General features: G+C 42.6%; 1 protein-coding gene across 25 annotated transcripts in view; it reads left to right on the top strand.

Moving 5' to 3' along the window:
• Positions 1 to 16,545, top strand: part of LOC134616307 (receptor-type tyrosine-protein phosphatase F) — a 163,523-nt gene that overhangs the window by 140,698 nt on the left and 6,280 nt on the right. For 19 of the 25 annotated variants that reach the window (XM_063461080.1, XM_063461078.1, XM_063461076.1 and 16 more), the window contains 8 exons: positions 286 to 318; positions 1,720 to 1,817; positions 5,037 to 5,160; positions 5,519 to 5,694; positions 10,323 to 10,442; positions 11,143 to 11,297; positions 11,772 to 12,057; positions 13,341 to 13,519. In XM_063461080.1, coding sequence (XP_063317150.1) covers positions 286 to 318; positions 1,720 to 1,817; positions 5,037 to 5,160; positions 5,519 to 5,694; positions 10,323 to 10,442; positions 11,143 to 11,297; positions 11,772 to 12,057; positions 13,341 to 13,519 — 1,171 coding nt within the window. The remainder of the gene's footprint in view (positions 1 to 285; positions 319 to 1,719; positions 1,818 to 5,036; positions 5,161 to 5,518; positions 5,695 to 10,322; positions 10,443 to 11,142; positions 11,298 to 11,771; positions 12,058 to 13,340; positions 13,520 to 16,545) is intronic. The other 6 variants (XM_063461085.1, XM_063461083.1, XM_063461082.1 and 3 more) reach the window with 1 other exon arrangement.

The raw sequence follows: 16,545 nt of genomic DNA, 5'->3' as shown, positions 1-16,545 counted from the left end.
TCTTAAGCAGAAACATGTAGTGGCCTTTACTCTGTGATGCAGTGCACTGAGTTTACACATCCTGCCACAGGAGAGTACTTTAAAGTCAAGCTTTGTATGCACTTTTGTTTAACAGTGTAAACTGCACTACTTGAATTGTCCCAAGAGGGCAAACAGCACTTGCTGCACACTCCAGCTAGCTTGAAAGGTTATTTGCAGATACTGTTTGGCCCTAGTCTGATCCTGAGCCACCTCCATTGATTGAGTGTTCTTCTTCCTTCCTCCTTCACTCTCCTCTCTCCACAGGTCCCAGCTCTCATCGCTGCCCCAACACTCCAAGTTAGTCTGCTTTCTCACCTACTGTGTATTTCCCACACATGCAGTCTTTCTTCCCTCTCTCCCGAAACCCATTCCCGCGTTGCAATCCTGACAGACATCATGAGCCTACAAGCTTATAGCTTCTAGCATTCCAAGGATGCTGCAATGTCCTCTTTTGGTTGTGAACTTCCCACAACACCTTTATGATACAAGCAGTGGATTAGATGGTTTCATGGGTAGTTGAGCAGTGCGGACAGTTACACATGCTCTACATTAGCCTTGTTATCTATGGCTTCACTCTCCATTTAACCAACAACATTGCTGTAGAAAAAAAAACCTTGGTGAAAACGCACAAACACATACACACCGATGTTAATGTGTTCATAGGGTCCTCTGTGTGATAGAATTCAATTTGGGTAATTGGCCAGGTCTCATCGTGTACAGCGGCCATAGTTACTAGCCATTAACCATTAACGTTAGAGCATTATTAGGGCTGGAGCGGTCTCTCATCTGAAAGCATGACCCATGACCTTATAGATGTGCTCAGCCAAAGGCACTAATGTTAATATATCTGCATTTTTAAAGCGTCTGATCTGTGTGACTTCAAGGCTGTGTGTAAGGTTAATGATGCTCCGTGTATAACTTTAAAGTGTCTTCATGCATTACATACAGTTAACTTTTAACACATGAGCCAAGTTCCCAGCAATCCCTTTAAGTACATAGCCCTGCCAAGTTCAGAGGCACAGGGGGAATTTGTGTCGGTAGATTAGCAATAAATCATCCAATAACCCAGCGATGAGAAATCTAGAGAGCGGCAGGGGGGTTGTTTGAAATTAATCCAGCCCGAGCGCTCCAGGCTGGGCCGAAAGATAGTCTATTGTAGGGAAAGGGATTTTCAAAGAAATGAGTTTTGGCTGGTGACCAGTCAGTTTTTTTCATCAGTAGGAAGTGACAGTGTGACTGATTTGTAGAGACTTGCGGGTTCTTGCTCTGGGCCCACCTCTGCCACCAATTGAGCTTTGTGGAGTCAGAGAGATGTCTGTCTCCTGCTTCCTTCAAGGAGCATGCTCACCCAGTCACTCATGTGCATCTCCGTATCAGCCCCACCTCTGTCCTACTCACTTAGCATGACGATATCACCAAATGTCACCAAATGTCACAAGCCTGTTTCAACTTGTGCGCTCTCTCTCTCTCTTTTCTCTCCCTTCTGCCTTCTCCTCTCTCCCTCGCCTCATGCATTGTTGAACAAAGTGCACACTCCTCACTGTTACACAGCCACCCCATGGTCCCACCGGCAGCCTCACTCACCCTGTGGTCCTACCAGTGTTTGTGCAAGTCAGTGTTTGACGCAAAAACAGCCAGGTCTCACTCTTTTCTCTCCCCCCCCCCCACCCCCCCACCCCTATTCTTCCTCTCTCCCAGGAATGAGGGAGCACCCCCCCATTCCCGTCGCTGACCTGGCTGACCACATAGAGCGACTCAAGGCCAATGACGGCCTCCGCTTTTCCCAGGAGTACGAGGTAAGAGCAGCGCACTAATGCTGTATCAGACATTTTCACTCCTTCAGGCGTGAAAATGTGTTTCTTTGTTATGATATCTGGGGGGAAGTTTTTCTCTTTGATCCCATATGCATGTATTCTAATAGATTATGGAAGCCTTCTTACGCGGACATTCCTCAGTCATTTTTACAACTCTATTACCAATCTCACTAGGAAAGCAACGCTTACATTAAATGCTGTGAGATGCCTTTTCACAAAACTAGTAGGTGGCAAGTTGCTTAAGCAATCTGTGTGCGTGTTGATGTTTTCCTGAGGAATGTTATTTTACAGGCAGCCTCGGTGAGAGATTATCTCTAGTCGGTGTTCTTCCTCACAAAAACAAAAGCAAATTTGCATTTAAAGTGGCATATAGTTCGTCTGGGTACTAAGCAAGGCCAGATGAAGTGGAGAGGCATCCTTGAATGCAGAAAAAACAAGAGCCATCTTTTATTTATTTGCTGATTTGTTTGATGTGTTTTCTTTAATTAGCTTTATTCCATCAATGGGTTCAACAAGTCTTTTTTTTTTTTTTGGACTGATTGTTTTACATCAATCTAGAAGGTTATGTTCTCGCCTCTTTCAGTTTGTTCCTGACCATACATCAAGATGTTATTCTGTGCAATTTTGCACCCCGAGAGAAACAGCAGAGTAATTTTGCCAACCTCATAACCATTTCCCACGCAACATCATAAGCCCAAACTATAGCAAACATTTTATTTGAGCTGTTCGGCTATCTGCCCTGTCCAGTGATTACAGGGAAAATTACATCAATTTGATAGCTTTATATAACTGTTCTAACACACTTGCTGACCCACAAAGCAAGCTAGATAAATACAATTATAAAAATTCTTCCTTTAAAATGTAGTGTTTGTGTACTTTGCCTTATGAATGATAGAGGCCTTGTTTATTCAGTTTTCATTTTTTGGAATACTCCCAGCTAAAACTAACACAGCAGCTGTGTGATTAATCCTTTCTTTCGAAAGCGTTAGTGTTTTGCTGCAACACGTTGGAGCTGAAAATGTGTGTTGGAATTTTGGAGGTTTTAGTTTACAGGACCTGCTTTACTGAGAAATGTTTTGATAGACCGCCGACCTCTGCAGGATGTAGCCTGCCTTTCATCCAATAACAGCTGGGATGGACTCAAACCAGCCACGATCCTAAGTTAGATAAGCAGTTAAAAAAATGGATAAATGGATATTTTGTTCACTGAAACATCAAATATCTCTGAGAAGTAGCCATTAACAGTGCACGACAAATTATGCATACATTTGTCTGCAAAGTTTTTCATTTTATAAGGTGCAGAATGTGTTTCTAAAGGACATTTTCTGACTCGCTGTGAAATTAACAACTAACCGGGGAGATAATTAGGCCTTGGTAAAAATCTGCTCTCAATTAAGTTCTTCCTTGTGTTGCTCAGTGCCTCTCTACAACATCACCCTGCCGGCCTGTTGAGTTAGTGTAAACGAATCAAGCCAGAGAAGTGGCTTGTATGACTGCAGGCAACCAGCCCAGCACCATTCCCTTCCTGCACCAGTCATTCCAAGCCAGGGAAGACCCCCTCCATCGCCCGGCAGATGGCCATCCATCTCTGTGCCAGCCATGGCGCTGTGGCAGAGCTCATGGCGCTTTGTCACAGTCACGTTCGCCGGCTGCTCCCGTTGCGTCTTACCCCAAGGCTCAGAATATCTAGTGGCTTTGCCACTTCCTCTCATCACACTGAGCAATGAGCACACTGGGTAATGAGCAGAATTTGTCAATCAGGCATGCTGCAGCTCCCCTGACAGTCTTTTTATCGCAGGAAGCAATATCATGCAGCCGTCGTCATAGCACTATCATTATGTTCATTTTAAAATATTTCCACTGTGTCATTGAGAGTACCTTGGGCATTTGCCTCTCACCTCTTTCTGCCACTTCTACCTCTAACTTGTTTGCTAGTTGTCATCAGCCTAGTGTGCCTGCTGTGTTCACTGAGCTCTCAAATCGATATGACATGTTTTGACTGCAAATAAAATTTTTCTCTTCACACTGACGGCCACGGACAGAGAAATTGGCAGTGCTGAGCTCATCAGCAGCAATAGGCTTGTGCCCCTGTGACTCTCACCGCAGAGCAAATTGGAGCTGTAGTTGCATATGAGCATTTTACATTTTTATGTCCTGTTCAGAAACAAAAGTCCGGAATAGCTTAAATTTCAATTTTATACCACATTTATACTAATGTAGGTGCCACTTTAGGAGAGCTATCAGTTCATTGTGTTTGTAAGAAAGCAGCTGAATGGCAATTTGCTGTATGTTTGATTTACAAATAAGGAGAATTACACCTGCTTTGTTCGTATAAGGACTTTTTGCAGAAACATTTAATGGCTCAGGATCTTTATTTTCCTCCTCTCGAGGCTTCACCTTGCACCATAGATTTCGTCCATTATCCGAGTATTTTTACATGATAGCTGTGCTGTAGCATTTTGACGTAAAATGACCTGTAATAATTAAATTACTGAAGTAGTTGCATTAAGTTAGAGAATTAATTTTGAATGTGTCATTTTAACTCCTGCTGGATTTGTGAGGCACAAGGCCCGGGGAATTACTGGACATGGTTCCGGCGTGAGCTGTGGGGGATCGATATGGCATAACAAGAGATTCTGTGACATTATCTAGCAAGGGATAAGAGGCCATCACATATCTCCCCGGATCGATATATATGCAGCCTGCTGTCGTCTTAGCCCAAGAGACAAATGACGTAAGAGGGAAAGGGTCAGAAAGAGAGAGGATGAGACAAAAACACAAGCTAGGAAGATACGATAGAGACAAGAATGAACAGTGGTTACTGCACCAAATTGTGCAGATGACCTCCCAGGATAAGGTAATTCAGTGGAATTGTCAAATTGTGGACTGCAAACTTAAAACCTTTCTAACTTCTCAACTAAAACTAAAGCCTTTCTACACGTTGCCTATGAAAAATTGAGACCCTTTATATTTGTACTTCATTAGCATAAGACAGCAAATGTCACGCAGATAACCAAACTGTTAATCCACAAAAAGCAGCTGCAGAGCAGCGAGCATCAGGGATTCACTTTGTAAGCTGGTATCCACAGCACAGCTTCTCGTTTTGCTCGGTGGCTCTCTGTTCATTCTCTTATAATCATTCGTACTTCATTTATTCATTTATTTTTTGTTGTTCCCTCCTTCCTCTGTCCTTTCTCACAGTCCATTGATCCAGGCCAGCAGTTTACCTGGGAAAACTCAAACATGGAAGTAAACAAGCCAAAGAACCGCTATGCAAACGTAATCGCCTATGATCACTCCAGAGTGGTGCTCACCTCCGTTGATGGTAAGAGCTCACGTAACCACTTAACCCCTCAGATAGCTATTGACTGACACCGCCATCGATTGAGGCCTCCTTCAAAACTTCCAAGGACATGTTGTACACCTGCAGATGCAGGTTTAAAAGATGAAAATTTTGCACACATAACCCAAGTATCTTTTTTTGTTCTGTATTGATTTAAGCATGTAAATCATAAAGACCTGTGTGATCTAGGTGATTGACTGACAGGTTGTCTTTGACTTCTGGCAGACAGTGTACAAAGGGAAAATATCCATAAATCTATCATTCAGCAGTGAAATATTGTTAAAGTTACCGTACTGTCTAATAGGAGTTTTATGCACACTGTTTGTCTTTTTTTTTACAGCCGTTCCAGGAAGTGACTACATTAATGCCAATTACATCGACGGCTACAGGAAGCAGAATGCCTACATTGCTACTCAGGGGCCTCTGCCAGAGACACTGAGTGATTTCTGGAGGATGGTGTGGGAGCAGAGATCCAGTACCATTGTCATGATGACCAGACTGGAGGAAAAGTCAAGGGTAAGGAGAAGCCTTAAAAATATTGTAATGTGCAACTTCATTCCTCAACAATTCCTGCACAAAGCATTAATTATGCATTGATTTAATGACATAATGTGCATTATGTAATTTATTAATAATGAACCCCATAAAAGTGATTATAATAAATTATTAATTGCAATGATGATAATGAATTTTAAGTGGTACATAATGTTTAATGCTTGTTAATATGTTAGTTGTAAAATATATTTTTTTATTATTGTTTATCTTGGAGAGGTTTTTTTGTTCACTGTTGAGTGACCACATCAACAAACCAGTAGCTGTTATTGGTGCAGAGAGGAGAGCAAAACGAAGGACTCTTGTATAGAACTTAAAGCCACCGAGGCTGACAATGCTGCAAACAAACCCAACCATCAGCTGACGTTTGGAAGTCAAAAAGTGTACAGAAATGGAGTTTTCTGATACACAAATGGCCTGTGTATATATATTTATGTAGCTTCACACTGAGGAACTTTACACCCAACAAAGCCTGAAGGCATATAGACACCCAGTCCTGCTTTAAAGCTGGATTTGTCAGCCTGATCAAAGTCACAAGGACTTCAAAGGATATTTTGGTTGTCTGCGGACAGTATCGCTTCATGTTGCTGCTCTTCTCCGCAGTCTTTGGCAATCTCTAAAAAACTTCTGCGTGAACTCTAAATATGTTTGTGAGGTAACAGCACAAACCTTCTTACCGTTTCCGATTTCCCCTCCTGTTGTTTGCTTGTCACTTATGATGAAGTTATCCTGGCAACTTTGCGTCTAACTTTGCAATCCTGCTATTGAACAGTGCCACGTGAAAATGATGCACATGCACTACACATATATTTAAATCTGATAATGCAAACTCTCTTTGATTATTTAAAAATTGTTCAATACTCGATTTCTGCGTATTTATTTTTGGCACTTCCTTATCAAGGTTCCATACTGTACATATAGTAATACCACGAAAGCCACAGCACTATAATGAAATTTCTGAAGTTGGAATGAAAAAGGATTGTCATCTAACAACAGTTGTGGGCTCCTAAAATAAATCTATGCTAATAAAAGAAGAGGAGAAAAAAAGAGAAAGAGCACCAGACAACTTGAGATTCAAAATTGGACTGGGTTTATTTAATTACCATCACAAAATCATGCTCATGAATCCCTTGGAGGGGGAAAAAAAATATCAGCATGGAGCCGTGCCAGTATGTGCTGTTTTATTAGCGTATGCATACAGTACCCTAATAAAAGACAGTCTCCAGATGAAGAACGGGAGAAGAGAAGAAGTATAAATAAGAGTTTGTTTCCAAAATCCCAGACTCAACTGTTTTGGGGGAGAAGATCATTACCTGAAGCTGAGTTCATCTATACTGATTCTTCGAAATTGTTTTGTCAAGCTTTAAATTACTTGCTATCCTTCACAACATATCATCTGTTTTAATTTTAAGCTATCAGTGCAATCAATCATTTAGGCAAATTGTAAGCACAATATGTCTTCTCAGAACAGAACTCATTTATTTGTTCCTCGGAGAATATATTCAGCTTGATTAGATGAGTTTTATTGCACATTCACTTGATGGGGAGGACATACTTGTATTCACAAACGCCTCTTGGTATATTTAGTGCGTCTGAGTGGCAATTTCAGAACCCTGTGACAGATAAACAGGCTCTCCTTCTTTGAGCCCAGAGTGGTGGCTGTGCATATACATAAGGATATAAAGAACTGAAACACCACGACATGAGGAACCTAAAGAAAAATGAATAGGCCTCGGAGCCAATCCCCACCTCCTACACACATTTTGAAATCCGCTGGTTTGCCAACACCATGGAGAGAGACACAAAGAACCAAACCCGCCTTCGACCAGCTGGGGGTGGAAGTATTTTTCCAAATCATATCAGACTACACTGGATTTTTTTTATTTTTTTGTGTGTGACATCACAAGAGTGGTGGACGAAGCTTTAGGGGTGTAGTTTCATTTCCGAACCAGGAGGTGGTGACTCGGTGCAGTGTTACCCCCTCCAAAATCATTTTTACTTTGCATGAACCTTCCACAAACTTCTATTTTCAGTATAGCTTATAGCTTAACGCTCACAAAGAGCTGTGCAGTAATACTTTATAAATATATTGTGATACATGTGGTGCATACAAATCAAAGCAGTCTTTCTCTATACAGAAGATTAAACATTTAGTTTAATCATGATTAGCGGCATGTATGTGACAACTTTTAAATGGCTTTTTCCAAAACAGTATGAGACAGCCAACAGTCAGCTAAACTGATTAGATTCCCTAATTTAATTTTGGAATTATATTGAACACTTAGGCTCCAAATTGTATCAAACAAACAGTGTTTGCAGTGTGATAATGAAGAGAAATGCATTGATACATTTGCAAAATCATCCCAAAATAATGCCTGTGCTTCTAATTAGACACATGGTTCTACTTCACTGTTTCAGGGAATTTTGTGTTTTTTGTCCACTCCTTTTATATAAATACACAATCTTTATTTGTCTGCGTCTCTCTCGCGAATACACTCAGGCGCATATGGTGCGTGAGTCAACCTCCCACCACCCAGTTAGACTGACGTCTCATGCCAAACAGAGCAGCTGCTTGACAAATATGATGAGATCCGGCTGCAGGAAAAATTTCTGCTTCCTCTTGCATTACTAGTTAGTAGAACCCTAAAAGGTCAGGACTTGAAATGAGACCAGCGGTATTACTCACTTGTGTGTGTGTGTGTGTGTGTGTGTGTGTGTGTGTGTGTGTGTGTGTGTGTGTGTGTGTGTGTGTGTGTGTGTGTGTGTGTGTGTGTGTGTGTGTGTGTGTGTGTGTGTGTGTGTGTGTGTGTGTGTGTGGATAAGAGGTCTATGCCAGCTGCAAAAGGCCAGGTGACGACATGTGAGAAAGCAAGGTTCAAAACAGAAGCAGATGATAGTGAAACCTGGAGCCTGTGTGTGTGTGTGTGTGTGTGTGTGTTCGTGTCCCTCTGTAGTTCTTTGTGTAGGAGAATATGCCACCCAACCTCAGGCAGCACAAAGATATTCATTACAGTGGTGACTGCTAATCCATATGTTTGTACGGCAAGCAGTTCCCCATCACTCAATTGAGTTTCTCCTGTGAGGTCTGCCTCTGCCTCTGAATGGAAGCTGTCACCGGGGGAGGTGAAATGTGAGGGGGTGAATTTTAGTGCATTTTGTTTGTCAATTTTTACCAGCTTTCTGAGACAGCCAAAGTGCTTCCAAATGTCAGCTCTGTACTGCAGTATCAATATGATTAGCTCACCCGTGCCACATCTCTTCCTCTCATGTTATCCAAATCAATATCAGCAAGTTCTTGTCCCAGGATTCCTGACGTTAAAGCTGATTCTGTAGTTGTTGTTTCCGTGCCTGTAACTGACTGGGAAAAAGCCTTGAAAGGATCATACAGAACATGAAGTGCTTCCAAAGACATTTTTAGACAGGCCAGGAACTAGAGGGGAAGACCACAGATTGTATATTAAAGAGAGAGGATATTATAAACATGTCTTAAATATCTTATTTTATCTCAAAAGAGCACATCACTCTGAGTGCAGACCCCTTGTGGTTGCTAGAGTTTCCGGAAGTAGAATAGGAACCACTCCCAGTTTGAATTTCAGAGACAGACACCTTCTCTGTTTTTAGGAAGGGGCTTCAGACTTTTTTTCTTGACCTTTAACCATCCCATGTTTATGTCCCTATAACCTTGGGATGAATGAACTGCCTTCATGTTTCTGCCTGAGAGTTTCCCACTTGGGCAAGACCAGGCTGGCTATTCCGAGTGTTTAGGTATCAAGGTGATTCATCACCTTAACTATTAAACTTTGTTCAATAGTTGTTGAAGGCGATGAAAGCATTTCTAAATATCAAATGACTGATTATGTGATTGCATTTTTGTAAGTCCAGTTTTTGCCAAGTTACCTTCAGCAATTAAATTCATCAGTCTGGTCAGGAAAGGTTATTTGTGAGTGAAGAAAGCTGTGAAAAGAAACATTTTCTTTTTTATTCTAAAGTAGTGACAACTACACGTTGCTAAGCCACAAGGAGTAAAATGAAGGCCAGTCGTCCTTTCAGAGATACACAGACACTTGGTGCTAGTGTTTGGAGAATCTTTAGTCTCATCCACAGCGAAGTTTGTTCTGTGCACATATGGAGCCAGGTGGCCGAACCTGCTGTCCATTCACGGCTGGCCAGAACAGGCTTTTAGACACATCTCCCTTCACAATGCAGCACCCAATCAGCACAAATGCGCCAAAAGCATACATGACAAAGGAGTGCGAACCACCCGACAATTAGCTAATTGAAAATGATCACAGGCTGGTAAAAGACAAAGTGGGCTTTTTATGCTCTATTGAAGCCCGCTTCAAATGCGGACACACATGAACGCTCATGCAAAAGCTTGCTTCTGCGGTGCTCTTTTTTTTTTTTGTAGCGGATACCCGAGCTGACGCAGAGTCTTCAGTTTTTAATTAGACAGTGGACAAAGCCTTTGATCTGACCTCTTTAATGTTTCCTCCTTGTTAATCAGTGTGATCCTACAAGCCTCTCACTAGCCTCGTGGTGCATACTCGCAGCAGTTCACTCCTGACAGCGTGCCCTCTCTTTTGCTTCGCCAGGTGAAGTGTGACCAGTATTGGCCATCGCGAGGAACAGAGACCTATGGGATGATCCAGGTCACCATGTTGGACACTGTAGAGTTGGCAACGTACAGCGTCCGTACTTTCGCCCTCTACAAGGTAGAGTAGCCTTTTTCATTTGCAGTCTAAATGCAATTCCTCATTTTTCTGCAGACAGTTAAAGGCTATTATACATGAATAATTTTTCCATTATTTTAATTGTTTTTGTAACTTCCAACATTCATCTCTTTTTCTTTTAAGAAGCACTTTTTTCTCTCACTTTGATTCGTATACTTCAGTGCAGTGATGATGTGACTAATGGTTTGTCCTTTATTTCTCCTCTTCCATTTTTTTTCCATCACTTGCTTATAATTTCTAACATTATTATAATTCCTAATTAAATGCAAGTCTCTGGCTGGAACGATTAGTTGGTTTCAATCAGAAATGGTGACAATGCCAAGAAACCCCTTCAGAGAAACCGCTGGGGCTCAGTTCCAAAATTATACATGTTATCTACACCTACACTTGCAGCATGATCACAGGCCTAAAAGTAGAGCGCTCTATGTTCTGCTATCAAAGTTATGCGTTAACTTGAGACCTTAAAATAGTCAATGACATGTGCTTTTCAGATTTTACTGCAGAATTTCACATGAATGATGAAGAATGATGAATCACATGAAAAAAACTGCATGACCTTTACTTATTAAAGCTGAAAATGTCTTACTTTAAAGGAGCAAGTTACACTTTACCATGCCAGGATCTCCCACTAGGCTTAAGGAGACACCTTCCTGTTTTATTGACTAAACTGATTCACCCACAGAATGGCTCCAGTGAAAAGAGGGAGGTGAGACAGTTCCAGTTCATGGCCTGGCCAGACCACGGGGTGCCCGAGTATCCCACACCGATCCTGGCCTTCCTTCGGCGGGTAAAAGCCTGCAATCCTCCAGATGCAGGGCCCATGGTGGTCCACTGCAGGTGGGAACATGAAGAAACAAGCTGTGTTTTTAGTAGTGCATTAATCAAACAGAATAATAGATACGTACTAAAAACTGAAATACCATTAAAATATATTTAATGGAAGTACTTGTAACAACAGGAGTTATGAATCTACTCTGTAAAGGACATCATTTGCAACAGAGATGATAAAATGTTGTTCTTGTGGACACTGATATTAATTTGCTGATGGTATTATTATAGAGTAATAATATATTAATTTGCCCCAGTAATTTGTTACTGTTAGCAGGTGTAAAACAACTAACCCCGGATGATAAGATGCTGAGTTTTCAGCTGTCAAGTATAGAGAGAACATTAAAGAACCGGGAATCTGACTATACTCTACAGTCCTCCTGAATGCATGTTTGTTTTTTGTGTTAATGATGTCTTTCGACCGCATGATGATCGTCTGTACAAACAGGAAAACATATTAATTTTTCCGTTTCTCCCCATCAGTGCGGGCGTGGGCAGGACTGGCTGCTTCATTGTGATCGATGCCATGCTGGAGCGCATGAAGCACGAGAAATCTGTAGACATATACGGCCATGTGACGTGCATGCGTGCCCAGAGGAACTATATGGTCCAGACTGAGGACCAGTACATCTTTATTCATGAAGCCCTACTGGAGGCCGCCACCTGCGGCAACACCGAGGTGCCAGCCCGCAACCTTTACGCCCACATCCAGAAACTCACCCAACCCGCATCTGGAGAGACGGTCACCGCTATGGAGCTGGAGTTCAAGGTGATTGACGCACACACATCAAATATATTTCTTTCATAATTATATAAGTATGTTTACCTTAAATCTTAAAGAACAACTTTCACTGATCAAGAGTGTGTAAAAGTCAATGGATTGCTGCACAGGAAGTGGTAATAAATAACAAAAGTTACAAAATAAAGTTACCATTCTCCCTGTTTTTCCTCACATTAACAAAACCTGTTTGCTCTGCTACTTTTATGGTGGAATTTTGTCAAAGGTGCAACAGATTGCAGCTGCAAAATCTGTGTCAGTGTCACAAATAATTAATTCACCCAATCGGCCACTGCGCAAGAATATTTTTACTTTTTTTGAATCAGTGACATCGGCGCTGAGACATCACAGCCGTTTGCACGGCAGCATCACTGCATACAGACCAACACATGTTTCAGGGACAAATGTACAAGAACAAGCACACATAAACACCAACACGTGAGCACACATACACATGGAGAGTTACAAAATGACTGACACTCGCACATACACACAGCTGGTGCTCAAGGTCGCAGTCACACGCGCACACCTTCTGTCAATAGCCATTGACTGTGATGTTATTACGCACTCTCCTCCCAGCGCGGCTCTGCCATTAGCCCTCTTATGACCATGATCCATTCTGTTTGAAGTGATAATAGCATCTACACTCCTGCCAACAACAGAGAATGAAAGAGTGAGAGAATGATTGTGGCGTACGTGGGGGCCACAGCCTCCATGCCCACACAGTCTGGCCACATCGCACGCGCACGTGCACAAATTCTCCTGGAGTACGATAACTGGGCATACATGCTCCTGTGCTGTCCATCTGTGCTCTGTCCACTGCCAGCACTGAGCATGTCACGCCTACAGTCCTTCAAGCAAGCTCTGGGACGCTATGGGAGACAGTCTACTGCAGACAGCAGATTTCTGAATCAGACCATCTCTAGTTAGGAGTAAACTTTTGAGTGGACCTGTTATGCTTTTTCCTTAAAGTGGTTAATGCTCATAGTAAATGTGGCGAGTTGTGCTTCAGACTCCTGTAAACAGTTTTCTTTTTAACTCTTGGTATTCTGTAATGTCAAAGAGAGCAGATATCCCTATTATGATCATCTTAAACACAATTCTGGCTGTGAGCAATGTAACCCCGCCCACCTGCTCTTTAAACCTTTTACTTGGTCGGGTATCCAATCAAAAGAAACTATGGATAGAGAGGCATCCTTGTTTATTTACTTGACTGATTTTTTTTCTCTCTATCTCTTTCCCTGCCTGGTTTCTTCCCACTGTTTCTTAAACAGAGACTGGCCAACTCCAAAGCCCACACGTCACGCTTTATCAGCGCCAACTTGCCCTGCAACAAGTTCAAGAACCGCCTGGTGAACATCATGCCTTTTGAATCCACGCGTGTCTGCCTGCAGCCCATCCGAGGTGTCGAGGGCTCAGACTATATCAACGCCAGCTGCATCGATGGCTACAGGTCAGTAAAGGACTTCATCTTCAAGATCTGAGCGGCTGTGAATTTAAAGAGCTGATCTTGCGCTTGCTGTAAAAGGCGAGTGTGGCGTTATTCTGTGTTTTTCTGTCAACAAATCCAAACCAGCTAAGCACCACTCATCCACTAACTTCACTACAAATGCTGCAGTGTCTTTGACTCACATTTCCAAGCCTGTTTGTTCCTACTGCAAAAGCAAATTGTATTAAAACAAAATGTAAGCCTTGTTTCAAACATTACTTTAAGGAGAACTAACAGGATTAAGTGGAGAATTTATGGGGTAATTTATTCAGATACTGCTGGTATCCCCAAATACAAACAGCACCAAGTAATAGAAGAGTTTCCCACGCTGTCTTTGAAGTGTCCTTATGTGTGTTTCCCAAAATTCACCACCATCATCTGCACATCACCAGCCCTGTTTATTGTCTGTAGTAGACAGGCTGTGTGTAGGCTTTCACTGCTTGTTCATACTGCTAGTTTGGACAGCCCTGTATGGGTTAGGCATATTAGGGCCACTAAGAATATTGGTGTGTCACACGGTGTGCCACCAACCTTCTGTCTGTGTGTGTGTGAGAGGGGAGGGGGTGACGATGGAAAATCATGAGGGACATACAAAGTGACACAATAGGAATGCCAGAAATTGCTGGAATAAATAACAAGTTAATCAACTTATTGTAGGGTGTCTTCCTCTCTCTTGTGCCCCCCCTCGGCCCCCCTTGTTGGCGCCCCTGCCTGTATGTGGGATTGGCTCTAAATAAACTACAATTTGAATGCTAATCGTAATTAAGAAACATTTCAATGGTTGATGTGTTTTTAACAGTTTTTAGACAAAAACAAATTATGTAATGCATTAAAAAAATGAACTGTATCAGGCTTCGGCAACAGATGCAAAACTAGTTAGTGCAATTAATAAATTGTTGGTTTTGTTTCTGTCAGTGGATTCATAAACATTAGGAGAGTACAAAATAACACCAGGCAAACCATTTGTGGTTGTTTGAGGGTGTTCACATCTAATTTGTGGTAACAGTAAAAGGCTTTTAGACCCTTTTTATACACAGGGTCAGACTGAAGGCAGAAAATGAAGATGAATGCTGTACAGAGCTGGCAGAGCATCACCAGGGAAGTGTCTGCCAATGTTAATGAGTACTAGAACTCAGGCAGACATTGATAGAGCGCGTCTTGCAAGCAAATATTAAATACAATAATTACTTTTTTGTTAACCTTTCTAGTTAGCCTCTGTCTCCTGACTTGGAAGTTTTCATTCCTGTATGATTCATCCAGCGTGGATGTAAACACCCTTCTGCAGCCATGCTCCAATTCAGTGTCCTGGAGTCCCGGCTTAAAACAGCAAAGCAATGCATCGCTATGCTGATACTTTTCTGACTATACTGCATGTAGCAGGCCTGCAGCCTTCTTTCTCTTTTTTTGGCATCACTGATTGTTACAGGTGTAAAGAATACCATAGGAAGGCACAATAGAGTGGATAAAACGTATGGGAGGGGACTGGAAGATGAGACAGCAGTGGGCAGTTTCAGCTGTAAGAATTACTCCCAGCTATGTCAATGTGACTTTCATTCAGTAAGCCACTGCTGCCTTTATATTGAGGCTTCTGCTGCTGTCCTCGTGAGCTCTGTGAGTCCAAATTGCTTCCTAGAGGAAGGAAGATGAAAAGGTGCCTCTCTGTTTTATATCTATACAAGCATGGGCAGAGATGGCTCCTCTATGGTGGAAGTAAAGTGGATAGAGTCAGGTAGCATGAAATGTCATTTAGTCCATATGGGGGCCATGACCGAGACAACACCTCAACTCCCACCTGCCAAATCCCCCTCCCCCGCCCCACATCTTCAGTCCTGTTATTAATGAGAAGGTGCTCCACAGAGGCAGACCCTCCATTGTTGCTGTGTAAATGGCATAATTGCAGCAAGAGAGTATTGTAATGAAGTGCGATTTCTAAAACCCTCCCTGCCTTTTTCTTCTCTCTCCTCTATTTTCCCTGCCCGTCTCTGTCTTTTTCCTTCTTTATTTTTACCCCTTTCTATCTGTGTCTCTCTCTGCTCTCCTCCCTAATCTGTCTCCTTTGCACTTCTTTCCCCTCTCTCCCCGTCTCTCTCCATCTCCTCCCACCCTTTTCTCCCACTCGCCATCTTAATTTTTCCATCCAAACACCATGGCAGAGACAGACATCCGGGTGGGGACCTGTTGTGTGCACCAGCGGCACTGTGTAATTAAGCTGCTTTTAAACGCGGGCATAAATAAAAACTAAACAGGGGCCTCCAGTGCCCTTCACCCCAGCGCCTTCAAGAAAAGCCAATAATATGCTAAGCTAATGAGAGGCGAGCCATTGATTCCAGCTATGCTATCAGGGGCGCAAGCCCTGGATATGCTCCGATGCGGGCTGGAGTTTTAGCATTGTAATGAGGTTGAAATGAAACACTATGTCCTGAAGCACTGCAGTCATGTGGGATGATGCAGAGAGTGCTTTGTGCTGTTTGGCTGTGCGCTCATTGGGACACTGTGCAGCGAAGTTGCTATTGTGTGATACACTTTGAATTGTTTTTGTTTTGGTTAGGGGCCATTTTATGGGAGGGTTAGAGGGGTCCACCCTATCAATTTAAATTTTAGTATTCATCCCCTGCTTAGCTCTGCTTTTTCTTTGCTTCCCTTTCTTCCTCTGCTGCTCTCAAATTCCCTTTTCCTGCTTTCTCATTTTCTTCCTTTTCCTCTCCCCCTGCCTCCTCTCTTCTGTTCTCTTCCCTCCACCCTCCTCGTCCTCGGCAGCGAGTCCTACATTGCACTCTGATGACCAGCTGGAGAGAGCAGCGTTCGCTCTTTCATCTCAACTCAACATCCTCTCAGTACTTTGCACATCTCTGCTGTATAGTTTGGGCTTTCTTCCCCCCGTTTTCATCTTTTTAATTTGATTCCTCACTCTTTTCGCCTCCCTCTCTCTGTATGTCATCTCGTCTCCCCCAATCTGTTGTTTCTGTGTTTGTGTGAGCGAGGCCCAGAGT

Source organism: Pelmatolapia mariae, linkage group LG18 (genome assembly GCF_036321145.2).
Source record: "Pelmatolapia mariae isolate MD_Pm_ZW linkage group LG18, Pm_UMD_F_2, whole genome shotgun sequence".
Classification (NCBI taxonomy): domain Eukaryota; kingdom Metazoa; phylum Chordata; class Actinopteri; order Cichliformes; family Cichlidae; genus Pelmatolapia; species Pelmatolapia mariae.
This window is presented reverse-complemented; position numbering and strand designations above follow the sequence as displayed.